This window comes from Enoplosus armatus, chromosome 17 (assembly GCF_043641665.1).
Source record: "Enoplosus armatus isolate fEnoArm2 chromosome 17, fEnoArm2.hap1, whole genome shotgun sequence".
Classification (NCBI taxonomy): Eukaryota; Metazoa; Chordata; class Actinopteri; order Centrarchiformes; family Enoplosidae; genus Enoplosus; species Enoplosus armatus.
The window spans coordinates 16,427,060-16,444,189 of record NC_092196.1 but is presented as its reverse complement, the minus strand read 5'-3'; the positions used below and the strand labels follow the sequence as shown (position 1 = coordinate 16,444,189).

The 17,130-nt window shown below is 40.9% G+C and overlaps 2 protein-coding genes across 2 annotated transcripts; one reads left to right on the top strand and one right to left on the bottom strand.

Annotated features, from left to right (window-relative positions):
- Window positions 1-7,600: 7,600 nt before the first annotated feature.
- fzd2 (frizzled class receptor 2) lies at window positions 7,601-9,844 on the bottom strand. The gene has a single exon (XM_070922459.1). The coding sequence runs from the start codon at window positions 9,842-9,844 to the stop codon at window positions 8,207-8,209; it is 1,638 nt and encodes a 545-aa protein (XP_070778560.1). The 3' UTR covers window positions 7,601-8,206.
- Window positions 9,845-11,684: 1,840 nt separating this feature from the next.
- moto (minamoto) lies at window positions 11,685-16,469 on the top strand. Its single transcript, XM_070922989.1, has 7 exons — window positions 11,685-11,747; window positions 12,395-12,567; window positions 12,749-12,853; window positions 13,050-14,571; window positions 15,322-15,456; window positions 16,026-16,203; window positions 16,279-16,469. Exons 1-7 carry the CDS (start codon window positions 11,685-11,687, stop codon window positions 16,467-16,469), a joined length of 2,367 nt encoding a protein of 788 aa, XP_070779090.1.
- Window positions 16,470-17,130: the final 661 nt, after the last annotated feature.

Below are 17,130 nucleotides of genomic sequence, written 5' to 3'. Positions count from 1 at the left end.
TGCTTTTGCCTTTTTATTAACAAGTATGTGCAACTGAAGTGCAGTGCCCTCTGGACATATCTTTGTTTGCTTTTTGCAAAACATGCTACCACAAGTGATGCGAATGTGCTGTGAATTCAGGTTGTGTGTCAGCTAGGGTTTTCCAGCAAAAGGCAGGGAGCAATATGTGGTCGACCATTAAGTTTAAAAGGCAGCCAAATGGTCAAACAAGGAATCATAATGTCCACCTGACAATGATGATATAAAACTGCATGTTCAGCTAATGACACCTCTTCAGTGTGGCTGTTGGCAGCAGTCAGTCCTTTTTACTGGCTCCATCTAGAGGCTGGCTTAGCTTCTCAGCTTCGTATACTCTCCCAGATTTGTTTACTATGTAAACTCTAATCATCTCACTAACATACTTTAATGCAACAATGTTCCCTTTAATGCTTTAATGTTGCATTGTAAAATTTCAAATTTCAAATTCATGGTTCCAACAATCTGTCTTTACTTTGTCAAAGCTTTTGCTTGAAGGTGATATGTTATTCAAAATGTTATTTTGATGTCTTGCATTAGTTCCTGTGGCAATAAAGACATATATTGGTCCTTCATAACTTAACTTTAAAGCCTACCTCCAATCCTTTCTGCTCCATCCTGTCATGGCCTGGTTTAATAAATGCTCTTTAGTTTCATAGTGACCTTTAGGGGAACTCTTATATACCCTAAAACCATAAGACACCTCATAGACCCGTCATGGCCAACATCATTAAGAGACTCAGAGGTGTACAGAGAAACCTAAAATGGCACTATAACACCCCCCTGTGGCATAACATGAATATCCATCCTTCCATCCATTTCTTTTATAAACGCTTATCCTGTGCAGGGTCACGGTGGGCTGGAGCCGGTCCCAGCTGACACCGGGCAAGAGGCGGGGTACACCCTGGACAGGTCGCCTGTTAATCTCAGGGCTGACATATAGAGACAGACAACCATTCACACTCACAAGCACATAACATGAATATGTTTATTGCAAATATGTCACTTCAAAGCATGGGCCTCAAAAGATATCAATACAATTGATGATTCATAGAATGACAATTTCAGGAATGGTGACATACTAATCTGAAAAAATGTTGTCATCATCACCATATCAGTGGTGGAAAGTAACTAAGTACATTTACTCAAGTACTATTTTACTTTACTTGAGTAATTCCAGTTCTACTCCACCGCATTTCAGAGGGAAATATTGTTCTTTTTACTCCACTACATTTAAGTGATAACTTTAATTACAAGTTACTTTGTGTATTCAGATTGATAATACAAAATATATTCATAACAAATAAATGATAATGTATTGTTATAGATATAGTCTTTTGTAGTTTTACTCAAGCCCTGTGGTATTGCTACTTTTATTTGAGTACCTCTAACACCACTGCATCATATACATTTTCTACTCACGGCCTTCACAACTAGCTGAGTTGTGGCTTAAAGAACTTCCTGACATTTTGTGCTAAGTTTCTAAAGCAATACACATACACATGCAACTTTTCAGTGAGAATATTATGAAGCTTCCCAGGCGCCGTGAAAAATGTAACACTTAAGCTGACCAGTGACCCCTGACTTCTCCCACAGCAGCTCCCATCTGGCAGGACAAACAGTCATACATTGCCTCTGGCTGTAGTACTGAGAGACTAAAGCTGCAGTGTGGCCCGCTGGCCATACCACTTGTGGATGTTTTTCTGAAAAGGGCCTTCTTTTGGGAAATAATGGACTATCAAACTAAAACTCATCCAGTATTTATGCATTTATTTATGCACAGTCACAACTAACAGAACACCGAATAACTGCATATTTTATTGCTGAGGGACCATTTCATCATGTTTTATCTGTATGGGTCATTTGTGTGTTCTCAAGAGGTGTGTATTGTAGCAGTGTATGAGCCAAAACAGCAGGGGGTGTTGTTCACCATACCACTATTAACATTAGCCATTACAGTAATCAGATCTTTGAATGAAATGTTTGAAATTCCAAATACAAATTTTTGTCTCAGTTCAGATCACATTATGCTGCCCGTGTCTTTACATTTTATGGCTTATACATAGAGTTCTTTAAATACCATCTCTCCTATCAGGATTTCTGGTACCTTATAATTTATCTTTCCTGCGCCTGAAATAGCAAAGGAGCTCTAGAGGTGTCTTTAAATGCTGACCCTGTTGTGCAAAAGGTCCTGTTGTTTTTCGCTCTGTTGGTTTCACACATTGACCGTGACTGTCTGGCCCTGCAGTCCTCGGGGCATTCCAGGCCGACAGTTCAACATGTGTGGTAGGAGCCGCCATAAAAAAACACAGGATGCAAAGGAAAACCACAAAACTCCTGAATATCTCTAAAGGAAATTACTAATGAGCATAAATTAGGCATACTGGCCTTCCTGCTATTTCACAAATTAAGAGATTGCAATAATAAGATTTTATCTTGTTCGCACGCAGGCCTGAGACATTACACATCTGTGGTTTGAGATGCCAATGGCAAAACGGCTATGTACAGTATTTTCCTTGTTTTGAATTTAACTCTTAACATCCTTCAAAAATTACATTACACAGGATTAAAGTAAACCAGTCAAATATAATTTTAATAACCTTACCAAATGTAAAAAAAAATCATTCCTTCTCTGAGTGAACAGGCTCGGCAGTCCTTTTCCATGAGAGAGAGCATTTGTAAGCCTGTATGTGTCTATGTGTTTAACTCCCACCTTCGCAATGAGGCCCCTCCACCACTCTGTTGTTGGGCCCACATGGAAGCGATTACACTGTGCAGAGAGTGAAATTACAGAGAGAACCTACAGAACTGGAGCCCTCCTATAACCACTCACTCATTCACTTAGATTTACACACTGGACCACAAGCTCAGAGGCACATACAGCCAAGCGAACACACAAACACACACACACACACACACACACACACACACACACAAATATAGAGAGACAGATGGGCACACACGGGCTCACACAGAAGCTCTGCTGCCACCTTGCCTGAAGCTGTACATTTCCACTGCTGGCTCTGTCGGGACAAGGCTGCAGTGTGCTTCCCTCCCTGCCTTCCCTCTCTTGGACTGGAGTGGGACGGGGCCAGGGCTGTAAATTCCTCAGAAAGAGCTGTTAAGAGCGCCTCCATTAAAACAGGGGGGCCGGCACTCGCCAGAGAGGAGCCGACTCAATAAGTCATCGTCGAAGCCTGAGGCCTTACTGGGGCCCATGCGAGAGTAACTATAGCCACAGACTGGATGAGAGCTATCTTGTCCTGTTTAACACACCTTTTCTGCCTGGAGATGCGCTCTGAGTGCTGCAATATTCAATAAGAATGATTTTACTGGCTTGTGATGTATCTGCAGAGGACTGATTGACTCATCAATTAAAAGCTCAGTTGTTGAATTGTGTGGCTTTTTAGACTCACTTTATAAAAACAAAACTCCCTTCGTACCATTGTTATTTTAATAAATTATAAACTCTTACATGCACCGACTCACTGTTTGAATCACAAGCCAAAATAGCATCTCACAATGCAGAATTATTATTGCAGTATTTCACAGCAACATTGTATAGGTGAGAAGACTGGTCAGGTTGCAGGTCCAGCTGTTTCTATTTTGTTAAATAGTCAATAAAGACGCCATGATATATGATCATAATAATAATGATATAAGAATATACGTAATTCATTGTAAAAGTATGTACTCAGTAGTGGACAATATAGTCTACATTCAGGACACATGAAACATGACACATCTGACAAAATGCTTTGGGCTATCACTGTATTCAGGTGATCAATCTCTGTAGCTTCATGTCTCAGAATTACAGATATTATTATACCAAACTCTTGTGCAGGGGGTTTGGAAGATAATATACCCAGATAATAATATTTGAACAGGTAAACACTTGTCTCGTTTCTATGGCTGCTCAGCTCAAACCACAACTGCATCAAATTTCCATCCAAGTCTTGAACTGTGAAAGTTAAAAAACAAACATAAAGCAGTAGCTTAAAACACCAGACACTTCATCCGTCCTTGTGTTATCTTTTGCTACTTGCACCATCACCCCGAAGGTTTATGAGAGTGGCATGGTTGTGTACACACTGTGGTGTCTGGATACACATTAACAATTCCCTTCCCTCCACACACACACTCCTCCCAATCAAGCCCATTATTATCGCAGGCGTGCTGCAGGCTCCCAAAATATCTGTCACGCAGCTGTCGGCACCTCTCTGCTCAGCAGCTGGAGAGGCTCTGAGGCACTCCCTCACTTTCAACCCTGATACCATATTCAGTGCACCCTCGCCCTGAAGGACAGGGGGCAAAAAAGACTACCTTAACATCAGTCAGTCTCTACAAGTCTGTTGTGTTTGTTTTCTAGTCAAAGCCACCCCTGAGTGGCCCGTGCACATGAGCAATAAAATCCAAATGGTGTGCATGAAGCATGAAAACGAGCCACTAAGAAAGATGGGAAGCTTAGTGACCTGAACTCCTTTCTCCTTTCAGCAATTTCTACCCTGCTGCAAGGATGTAGGCCACATGTTGATCTGATTGTTTAGTCAATAAGGTATGAGACGCTGAGTTTAGTGATTCAAGAACAGCTGGACATCTTGTATGGCATGATGCAAGCCTAAAAGAAACCAGGAGGACAAATCATCATAGAAATATTAAAACAAATAAAACCAATGATCTCAGTTTTTGCCAAGCAATGTAGTTCTTCAACAGCAAAAAATGCCATGGTTGCTGAGGAGCAGCACTTTTATACGTTCTGATGTTTAAATTAAATTGTCAAAAGTTTCCAGGAATTTATCATATATCTTTCAATGAAAAATATGGCTCTGATTTTAACAAGAGTAGGGCGGATGTCAAGTTCAAAAAATGATTTTAGTGTACATAAGATATATGGAGAAAAGCAGGACACCTCCTCATGGTGACTGTCAGGACCAGTATTTATGGCTGGAGGCCCTGAATCAAAGTCAGAAACTGAAATGCACATTTAAACCTTCAGTCTCCTGCCAACTTGTTCCGCTCCACTCACAGTGGCCGCCTCTCAAAGCAATGATAGGAGGAGAAAGAACATATTGCACTTCCTGTTGAGATTTCAAGGGAGAGCGAGACAGATAGATATAGTGCGTGTTCTGGAAAATCTCAGCTGCTCTCCTATGGTTAGGATAATGTATGACTGCAACTAATCTAGTGTTAGCCTTCAGAGCATGAGTTCTTCTTGAATTTGTGCCAAGATTTGATTAGAAACAGTCTTACTACATGTCTGGGTAGTTTTTTTCTTTCTTTTTTCCCCCATTTTTCTCTTTTCCTCAAACCTGATTTCCTTTGTATGTTTTTGAGCCCCTTTGTAGGCCTGATATAATTCTTATACAAGTTAGTGGTACATTCGCACAAACATGCACAATGGCTCCACAGTAATAGTGAGAACACTGGCGCTTGTGACTAACAACACGATCCTTTTCTGACATGCCAAGGCCTTCTTCCAATAAGAGCGACATCATAATATCAACTCGAGGAGCATTCTTCCTGTCTTACCCCCGATCCTTGGCTTGTCCCTTCTTGCCTTCAAGCAAGCAGGAAACGGCTGCATGCAAGATTTAAGATCTGAGATCAACAACTTGGTAGGCGGCTGCCACTGCAAAACTGGGCACCGACATTAAAGACAAAAGAATCTTCTCTAGAAAGCTAATTTGATACAGTAAGTTTGATATGTTTTTTTATTATAAACCTGAATGTCTCCGTGCATGTATGGAGAAGGTCCACCTGGTAAACTCTATGTAAAACTTCCCCAGATCAGTCGTGCAACATACACATCAAGATTTACTGAGAGAAAATTACTTTGTGAAAAGATTTTTTTCCCTGGCTTGAGTTAAATACACAGCATCTGATTCCATTTAGTTTTGACGTTCTGAGATCCAAAGTTTTAGTTGAAATATTCACAAAATCACAGTCACGTCTCTCCTCATTTGGATTCTTCTTTTCTTCCTTTCTTTGTTGTTTTCCCCTGGAGAAAGACAAAAGCAACCAAATAATACTGAATTTTCCGTCATGCTCTCCAAACCCCTCCTCCCCTAAACCCTAAAACAATCTCGGTCTCTTCACCACCAGCACCCCACCCCATGCCGCTTCTCTTCATTCTCTCACTCTTCATTCGTTTCTCTGCTTCAGTGCAAAGCCAAACAAGCCAGCCATTAAGTTGAGTTAAGCGCAGGAAGTAGGCCTTCGGGCCAGGCGGCACTGTTTACAAGGAGCTAGTCAGGTTTCAGCGGTGCTTTGAAGTGAGCAGTACACAGGAGACTGTCTGTCACTAGGCAAAGGCCCAGCACCGCTCCACTGACTCACTCGCATTCCCCCCATTCATCTGAGCAGAGAGAGGGAAGGAGGGTGGAGGCAGAGGGGGTGTAAGAGGGTGGATTTATGTTTTTTTTCCCCTCAGAGTATCTGTTCCTACCTTTAATCACTCTCACCTGTCTGTTATTACAACCCTTCTTTATTCAACCCCAGATAAGGATATAAGAAAGACAAACATCAACTTGTCCAACAGGTCATGAGATTTAAGAGGTCCATTGATAGTAAGGCTCTGCTATATGCTCATGTCAGTGCTACTGTAACCTACAGAGGTACATCCTAATATAGTGATAATATGCTGTATCATGTGCCTCTCTAAAAGTTTGCAGTTACAATATAAAAGCACACAGTATGTGCGTGCAATTCTCAAACGCCTGCTTGTAGCCCAGAGCCTCTGCTCTGAGGCAAGAGGATCAGCTTTCTCCAACACACCCATCTACTTCATGACATCACCACAGAGAAGGTTCAGTTTCAGCCATGCATGGCTTGGGGGATTCCAACTTGGCACAGAGCACAGTGGCTCCAGAGAAGTAACACTACAGCAAAGCTGAACACCTTGTTTTCCCTTCACCAAGCAGGCAGGCAGGAACATTTTCACACCTATACAACAGCACAGCCTTTTCTTGCTAGATGATTCCTGTTAATTTAACAGGGCCCTCTCCAACAACAGGCAAAAAAGGTTTCTTGTTTTGTTTAGCACTTGAAGGCGATGTTGGTGTACATGTGTGAGGAAGCCTCCTGCCACATTCTTACAGGCTGACACCAGTTTCTCAGACACAAAACACATATATGTGAAATATTTCAGAATATATTGACAGTTTGGGTGATAATTAACAGTAGAGATGTGATTAATTAACAGTGTCAATATAAACTTGTCCCTTGTATTTCCCAGAGGGCTACAGTCTTGTGTAAGAAGCTAATTTCCAATAATATTTTAGTTTTGCCTGCCAGTCTGAGGTAACAGATGTTCAGGTGTGACACAAACCTCACCCCCTTGAAAAAACAACATGGCTGTTCTTTTATCAAAGAAAGTAACTTGTTATCAATACAATATTTAATCATTAATGACTACTGAACATAAGGAAGGGAAAAACATCAATACTGTTTTCCTCTTGAATTTAAAATCAAGGATTTGATTTATAGTTATTTGATGATATCTGCACATTTCTCAGCACGTTTTTGGATAAAGAGGAGTGACAGTACAGCGGGCGAAACAGAAAAAGCTTCTTGAATATCAACAGACTGAAATGTAGACATTCTTTTAATCCATAAAAAACGTAATTTATAACCAGTTTATAACCAATTCATAAAAAAGGAGCATGACTAGATCTACGGCATGTGGCATTCTTACAGTGCAAAAGTAAAGCAGGTACAGTAGCAGATAAGGAAAAGTATTTACTTTCTTTAAATACAAATATATAATTTCATGTTTTTACAAATACTATTTACAATTTCATTTATGAAATGTTTACAGAGAGAATAAACTGCCATTCTTCTACTGCTCATTTCTTCGCTCTCTATGATCTTGGCTGCTGGATCATCACTCTGTTTGAGTTCATGGTGGCTTTATGAAAAGAGCCAGAGGGGGGGAGGAGAACATTTCAGCACATGGCATCCATAGCCATGCTTGTTATTTGTTCAGACAGGACAGGTTCAGTCCTTGTTTATCCAGCTTGCCCTTTTGTCAAACCCTGACCCTCAGTTTGGCATGCATGTGTGGCTATAAAGCTGAGGCGAATACAAATGCTATAAGAACATATAGCTACTCACTGTGCTACTTACCTATAACATGAGAAACAGGTAAATAATACAAACATTAGTCCCAGCAACATTTAGATGTCCCTTTATTCTACACAGTGGTCTCTCCATGTTTGCCATTTGTCAGCCTACTGTAGAACTTATGCCAGGAGTGGAGAGTCTTTCCAGACCAGATCCAGAAACCGGAGGTGATACCCACTATCAGTGTCATCAGGTACTTGATCATGTAGACAGTGAAGTCTGGAGTCATGCGAGGCCCGGTCTGCATAGGGCAGGGGATGGCCAAGCCCCTGCAGTTATGGCTGACCCAGCTGCGTTCCCAGTGGGGGCGGAAGGCCTGCTCATAGAAGAAACAGGCAATAACAATGGTGGCAGGGACGGTGTAGAGCACGCTGAATACCCCAATCCGCACCATCAGTCGCTCCAGCTTCTCTGTCTTGGTGCCATCGTGTTTCATGATGGTGCGGATTCGGAACAGTGACACAAAGCCAGCCAGCAAGAAAGAGGTACCGATGAAGAGATAAATGAAGAGAGGGGCCAACACAAAGCCTCGTAGAGGATCCAGGTTGCTGAGACTGACGAAGCAGACACCGCTGAGCACATCACCCTCGATCTGCCCGATGGCCAGGATGCTGATGGTCTTGATGGCCGGCACTGCCCAGGCTGCCAAGTGAAAGTACTGAGAGTTGGCCTCAATAGCCTCATGGCCCCACTTCATACCTGCTGCCAGGAACCAGGTGAGAGACAGGATAACCCACCAGATGGAGCTGGCCATGCTGAAGAAATAGAGCATCATGAAGAGGATGGTGCAGCCTTCCTTTTTGGTGCCTTGGACGATGGTTTTATAGCCATCTGGGCTGAAGCTATCATTGCACACCACTCTGTCCCCCAGGAAGTAGCCAGCTATGTAGGCTATGGAGACCATTGTGTAGCAGCCAGACAGGAAGATGATAGGTCGCTCAGGATATCTGAAGCGCTGCATGTCAACTAAATAGGTGGTTACTGTGAATAATGTAGATGCACAACAAAGCACAGACCAAACCAGAATCCATATGCGGGAAAAATGAATCTCTTTGTCACTGAAAAACATGCTCCCACCGCTCCTTGATGGCTCACATGGAGCTGCACAATCCTTCTCATCTAAAAACTTGTAATTCACATATGGTGGTACTTTGAGAACAGGCGGGCAACGAAAAGGCCTCTCAAGTGTGGAGACTATGGAGAGGTCCTGAGTCCCCGGGACAGGCGAGATGGGTGGGACGGTGGCGGTGGAGGAATCGTTTTGGCCCACACAGATTTGTCCGTCTCCCAGCACAGGGAAGTTCTCGCAGCGCAGTCGGTCTGGCCACTGAAAGCCGAACTTGTTCATGAGAGCCTCGCAGCCCTGCTTGGCTCTCTCGCAGATTGACCTGCAGGGAGGAATGGCCTTCTCCAAAACTGTGCACACAGGCGCATACATGGAGCACAGGAAGAATTTCAACTCCGGCGAGCACTGTACCTTTACAAGAGGGTAAAACTGGTGCACCTCGAGCCCTGCATCCTCCTGGTTGTAATGGCCGACTAAATTTGGCATGATGGTTTGGTTATAGGCTATGTCCGTGCACAGAGGTATTGAAATCGGCTGACAAAATCCATGCTCCGGGACGACTATTCCGTTGTCCCCTTGATACTGGGCTGATATTAGCAGAGGCAGCAGGAGTGCAACAGACCAGGTCTTCCACAAATTCATCTTCCCAAGATTAACACAACAACTTTAGCCCGATAAACTTGAAGTAAATTTGTTTAGTGTGTATCACCAATTCTCCAAGCAGTTCTTGGGCGAGTATAACGTACTAAAAGGAAAAACTCTGACGGTGACGACCTGGACGCAGCTCTCTTAGTGCTTGGTCTCCGCTTTGAACACTGCGAGCTGACTTTTTTCTTTTCCACAACTCCGATTCCCTCACCATTGTCAAGGTAGTTATATTATAAGAAATATAACTTCCGGTAGTAGCTTTCAAAATAAAATACTAGTTGACGAATGTGTTTTTTTGTAGAATTTTATGCCAAGGAACCAGTACATCATAAATATTTGATAGAATAAACGACTATGTTTCGTTTATTTTTCATCAAGAGTATGAACAAAACTGTTATTTCAGTTTTGATGCCTACTTTGATAATAATAACGTATTCATATCATATTAATTCCATTTATCCATTCGATCCATATTGTATTGATATGAGGACAAACTAAATACAGCATCATAATCATATTCATTGGAAATGGACGCATTTGTATTATGCAATTTTATTGAAGACAATGATAAGTTTTGTACGTGCCAAGAGTATGCTTTTATTTCGAAGGAAATGTTGCTTGTGTACTGGTCGTAATTTTGCTAATATTGTCACACTTGACTCCGCAGCTGGATTGCGTGGCCCAACTAGACTTTCAGGTTTCCTTAAAGTATTGTGTCCATGGGAAGAGGAGGAGGTAGACTTTCCCAACTAGTGTACTACTTAATATCCATGCTATGTTCATATTCTACATCAAAATTTACAATCAATCAATCAAGCTGTGAATGTATGTATGTATGTATGTATGTATGTATGTATGCATGCATGTAATAATTTTGGCCAAATGTACTTTGTAAATTTGAATTTTTGAACTGAATCCACTTCAATTAAACTGAAACGCTAAACCGAAATGCATTGAATGAAAATATACAAAATACAAATAAATGCAAATAATGCAACAATTACAATGCAACGGAAAGAAATTGTAATTGAAAAATGCAATGAGAAAATGTAATTATATGCAAATTATTATTAGGCAAAAGAGAAAGTCCAGTATATTGATAACAATAACATTAAAAATAAAATAATGAATTATAATAAAAATAACAACATACTGCATAATACAATGAATGCATATGTTTATTTCTTTGAATTTATGTAATTTATACCAAATGGATAAACTCCAGGTGGGCATAATGACAGGACCACCTGTGCCTGAGGGATCCTGCACCATGGCCTAAAATATGGGGGAGTGTATGACACCAGATGTTGCTATGCGCTTCGATCTCCTGCTTGATGTCAATTGGACCAAAAATAAAATTCCTCAGGCTCAGCCAATGTGCGCTCAGGCCGCGAGGGCAACATCGAACTTCTGTGGGGGTCACGAGAGCACTTGAGGATAATGGACTGAGAGTGAAGAAAACTGTTCCAAACCCCAAAAGTTCCCGTTACATAACATACGCAGGTAGGTTAGTTATGTGCTTCACTCATATTATTTGGTTTGTTCAGGCGAAGTTAGCCAAATTTGACCGACAGGGAAGCACTTGTAATATGGGCGAAAGTTTAGTCCAAATTAGCCGAGGTAACATCGACAGTTAGCTTATTCCACTAACGTTAACGGCAAAGTTAGCCAGTTGATTTGCTTTCCCAGAAATAGCAGTTAGCTAGCTAACAATTTGTATGTGATCCCAAACCTCTGTCATGTAAGATTATATAAAATATTAACAAAGAGTACCTTGTGTTTTGCCAGACCAGTAATGAAGTAAAGAATCAGGTCAAGTTCAAGGGAGGTCAGAATGGCATTTGACGGGCATCAGAGCACATTTGCAAATTCACTCTTTCCCACATACCAGCGTCAGGTAAGCTATAAATTTAAGGGTCGTAGCCATGATATTCTTATATGAAATGGCATAACGTTATTTGCAGTAGCCATAGACCTGTGTTAGGTGTTTATGATGAAGGTAGTCAATGGTGGAAATCTTTTGAATCATCTATCATAGTTACCCATGTTCATTAAATTACATTCTGGTACAGAAGAAGATAATACCCTGGAATACTTTTTGTCAGACATATTTTTTTTTTTATCTCAGGTCATAGCAGAAACGTACTCAGGGAACTGTTGTGATATTATCACTGAAGCTAGAACGATTATCTTCATTAATCAGTTACATTTTCCTGACCAAGGTGATGTCTTGAAAATTGCTTGTTTTGTCTGACCAACAGTCAAAAACCCCCAAAATATTCAATTTACAATGATATTAAACTAAAATAGCAGCAAATTGTTACAATCTAATTCATTTCAAATTTCAGGTTTAATTGTCTCATTTCGAGTTTTTACATTCTGTATTCTTAAATAGTTTGCAGCTTCTGTTGCACCTACAATTGTGCAAACAAAGGCTTGTAATTTGCATCGATCTGCTTTGTGTAAGGAAGAAAAATACAGTAGTTGAAGTTATTTTTTCAGGTGGGCTTCAGATTGATTAACTTTTGCTTCTCTCTCTTTCAGGCCAGTGTAAATGTAGGTGGGGGAAACAATAGTAGCGTGGCATTGCCCTTCATTTCCATCCCCAGTGTCTCACTGCAGGAACAGGACACAGCATCCTACGTACCCTGGTCTCATAATGCTCATGATGATCCATATGGCCTTATCAATTGTGCCCAGAGCAGCATTAAAAGCAGGTATTAATTTTTAACTAGGATAAGTGTGTGATTATTCATCTGTGCACTATCCCAAATGTATTAAATAGTGTTAGGCAATCACACTACTCTGTGAAAGAAAAATGAATAAAGTTGTCAGCAATAGTGCTAAATGAATGTTTTCACAGAGTCCAATTCTTGGGGCATGTTTTCTTTCTTGAAGGAAACCCACTGATAATCCTGATTGTGACGGGGAGAATGATCTACAGGGTCTCGTGTCAAATATTTTGGATGAAGCAGATTCACAAGACAGCTACTACAGTGAATGGTAAGTCATGGTTTAAGGTTTTCACATTGCAGGGTTTGGTGTATATTACAGTATGGTGTTGTACACCACAGAGTTGAACAAACAAAAATATGGTTTTAGTTTTTGATCATATTTTTTTTAAATGTATATATTTCGTGTATGTTGTATTAATTTTAGAGACACTAACATTAAAGGAAGTCCTCAATTCTTCTTTTAGGAGCCTACCTACATGTAATCCCGTCTGGTCTCCAAAGACATTGAGAGAAGAACTGCTACAGTATTTTCAATCGGAGGCTAAAACACAGCATAACCCCATCTTTCCTCCAAACTATGTTTCCTGTGAGGCTTTAAGTAAAGCGCAGGGACAGTCAGATGTTGAAGAGTTTTATCAACAGTCAAATGGCCTTGCTACCAATCAACAATGGCTTTTTAATGTGCCCAACGGAGATAGTGACAGCTACACCCTCCGTCCTCAGAAACTGCCACCAGGTTTACCAATGCCCAACATAGGAAATACCTACCTGTCACAGATACAACAAAGCAAATATGACAACACGTCAGCTGATGGAGACAGAGGGAATAGTGAGCCTATGAATAATTTCCCTGACCTCAATGATGTCTTTAGACCTCAAAGCGAAATGACCAGCCCATGCTTTCATCCTTATTATGAAGACCACTACATGCAGAGCAGCTCAAAGCCCATCAGTAATGAGCAGTATGTGCCACAAGACATTAACCAATTGGTCAGCAGTTTTCAGTCGTTCATGGTTGGTGAGCATGATAGCTTATGTCGTGGAGACTTTCCAAACATGCACAGGCAGACAGTGGGCATGCACCATGAAGACAGCGTGGTTGAACAATGGAAAATCACCAGTCCTGCAATGTCAACACAAAGTGCTCCTGCAATGCGGATCCAAAAACAGCTGGTGGGAGAATTTGGGACAGTGCCGATGGAAAGAAATGGAGGAGCGAGGAAACAAACATTTAAGCGCGGTGCCTCTCAAGATCTACCTGGTTTTGGCCCTCAAAATACAGAGTATGTCCAGCAACCAAAGCCATTCTCTGCATCTTTAAACCTTCCAAATCAATACCAAAGCAAGGTGACCATGTACAGAGGAAACACTTCACCCCCCATTAACATGAACCAGTATTCAAAGCATCACATCCAGCAGGGCCAGATACAGAGCAAGATCAAGCCAAAGATGCAGAGGGAAAAGATGAGGATGCACATGTCTGGGTTTCTGGGAGAAGGCTTCTCTACAAGACCCCTAACTAACATTAACATGAGAGGGGGAGATAAGAAACAGGCCCTCTTACAAAACCCATACTTTGATCACCTGGGAACCATGCAGTCTCAGAGATTTGTTGGAGAAACCACCATGGTCACTGCAGGGAATACACAACAGCTCATGCCTCTCATGTATCCTGTAAATGACCCCAGAAGGCACTCCAGCGTGCCCATCAACTCCTCTAACTTCAGTTCTAGATCCACACTGCCCTATGGAAGTGGAGTTCCTGGCATGGATGTGGGTGATATGATGTTAGGCAATGAATGTGCAGCTTTCAACTCCTATGTCAGTGACATGACAACCCACACAGGAGAGAGCACGTATCATGGCATGGCCTCAGCCACGACAACTTCAATGGTGATGAATCAAGGAGGGCCTGTGATCCAGCTTTACTTCTACCTGGACGAGTGTTATGAGCAGTGGAGGTGTTTGGAGAAGGAGAGAAAGAGGGTATGCTTTTGAAATCTGATTTTGTGTCTCGTTAGAGGTTACTTAGATGATATCCTCTAACTAAATGGCATCACAGCCAATTAATATTTTTTTAATTGAACAATAGTGGCTATATAGAGTTAGCTTTATTTCCAGTCATTTGTTATCAATACATCACACTCTGAGTATTATTTTAATATGGAGCTATTCAGTTGTCAAACTTACCGACCAGCTTTAAGTCTACTACTTTTAACGTGGCCCATGTCCACTGTACAGTTCCCCTATGGTGGAAGGAAAAACATTAATATCAGTTTGGGACCAAGTGTTGGAAAATATTAAATATTAGCTTGGGATCAATGGAAAATATGTATTTTTATTTTCTCATACGCCTGAATACTTGCTGATATTTATTCAATATTTATTGTTCCCCATTTTTTTGTACTTTGAGTAATTACCACTTTTTCACACACAGAAACACTTACATATATACAAAATGGATATCATTATCATATCATATCTTTATGGCCTCTACCGGTCAATAAATGTGAAAAGAGACAGTATAGTCTGATCACGGTGTCTGCAAGAGATACAAACATTGTATCATTACATTTATGTCCAGATAAGCACTGCAAATGATTACACATCTCTTCATATTTGTTAGCTATGGGGTTGTCTATCAGCCTGAATTTAAAAAATATAAAAAGAAGAAAAATAACTGTTGCTGTTGTGTAAGTGTTAGGTTGACATGTTCTCACTTGTTTTCTATTTTAGACAGAGGTCATCCTTACCAAGACATTTGTTGGGAAGAGGACTGCAGCAGTGACCATCAATAACCTACCCAAAACTCCACCAAACCCCACAAGAGTGGACCACCTCATTGTTAATCAGATGAGGGAACAAGGAAGGGTGAGACCCCTGAATTAATTGCTTCCATACTGCCATCTACAGGTGAATTCTGTAAGGGCAGCCCTGTTATGTTATTTGTGGCTTCATTTTGCACACCGACGAGTTCTATAAAGAGAAAACTAGTTCCCTTCAATGCACTCTCCTGGAGGTATGTTTCATTTTCTTTAGTTTGGACCCTGAATAAAAAACATATGTACATACAAATAACAGCATCTAAGACCTTAATAAGGCAAACAGTTCATCTTTTGGAATGTCTTGTTGATAAATTACTATTACTATGACTATTTCTTTGCAGTTATGTTTGTTTGAGGACTCATTAATAAGCACTGTCTCCTAACACTAAGAAGGTCCAGGGTTAAAATCTTTCTGTGGAGCGGGAAAATTTTTTCCACAGTCCAAAAACACCTCTAATTAGTATGCAAACTAATTTTTTCAATTAAAAAAAAGCACACACATGGATAAAGCATAGATACTGTTTTGTTGTAGCAACATACGTAGATTGTCACACAAAGAAATCCATTTCTAAGACTGAGGGGAATATATAGGTTAATTATGCTGGTGTGTTGCAGGTGGCAAGCCTTCTGGATAGAATGGAGTGTCTGCACAATATTTCCCTCCATATCAACATCCACACAGCGCTGAACAAGCATCACATGGCTATTTGCATCACCCAGGCAAGACGCAAGGAGGAGATTGCCAGCATGTCCAAACACCAGCAACAGAGAGCTTATTTCACAGAGGACGGAGGTAACTCATTGCAATGGTAGGCGTATGTTCCCCTCTCTCATATGCTGTTGGTCCTAACTTGCTTCTGTTTCTTAGACATGCTGTTGTTGGTCATTGCACTGAAGGACCTAGCTGCTACCACGAGGAAGCTCCGCACAGCCCTGTGGTGTGCTTTCCAGATGACACTCCCGAAACCTGTCAATAGGCAGGACCACCATGTTAAGAGGGAGGCCACTCACAGAGAGAGGTGCTCCTCTCCATTTGAGGGATACTCTTTTAAGTTATGATTTAGTATGCAACAAGCATGTCAGGTCTTGATTAAATAAAAAACACTCCAGTATGCCCTGATTATAAATTTCCCATAGGCAATAGGGTGATGTAAAAAAGACATTTTACCTGCAAGTCTATAGTGACATTTTACCTGCAACACAGAGATCACTGCAGAATATGAGATGAGCAATTTGAAGCTTGATGATGGCTACACTTTTTCGGCACCCAGTAGCTTCAGGTGACTAACTTTTGCTGTGTAGGAATTGCATGAAATGTAATTTATCCTGCTGCATCTTAACTTCATTTCATTTAATTAGTGTCAGTTCCAAATTAATGTGAATCTTGCTCCATCACCGTTGTATTTAAAGGCACTATTTATGCGGAAGATTTCAGTGAATTCTTCATTGTTTTACTTATTTATTGGAATGTAATGGAACCTCAGTTCTGGGTATTCCCAAGCAACAATTGAATCATAAGGGCAGTAGTTTAAAATGAACATGCTAAATATTCAAATGTTTTCTAAAATGTTCCAATTCATTTCTGCAGCTTCAGTTTATGTAACCTTAACATGCCGTAATCAGAAAAAAGTTTTATCTATCTGCTATTTAATGAGGTTTGAACTGTCCCAAAGATACTCAAACTTCTGGAAAAAAAAGTTCAATGCTTTACATTGAAATG

What these genes read in the sequence shown, in the direction of transcription:
- fzd2 (XM_070922459.1), bottom strand. Translation starts at nt 9,844, where the DNA reads ATGAATTTGTGGAAGACCTGGTCTGTTGCACTCCTGCTGCCTCTGCTA.
- moto (XM_070922989.1), top strand. Translation starts at nt 11,685, where the DNA reads ATGGCATTTGACGGGCATCAGAGCACATTTGCAAATTCACTCTTTCCC. An exon ending in CAGAGCAGCATTAAAAGCAG is followed by an intron (nt 12,568 to 12,748) that starts GTATTAATTTTT and finishes TCTTTCTTGAAG; the next exon opens with GAAACCCACTGATAATCCTG. An exon ending in TTATTTCACAGAGGACGGAG is followed by an intron (nt 16,204 to 16,278) that starts GTAACTCATTGC and finishes TCTGTTTCTTAG; the next exon opens with ACATGCTGTTGTTGGTCATT.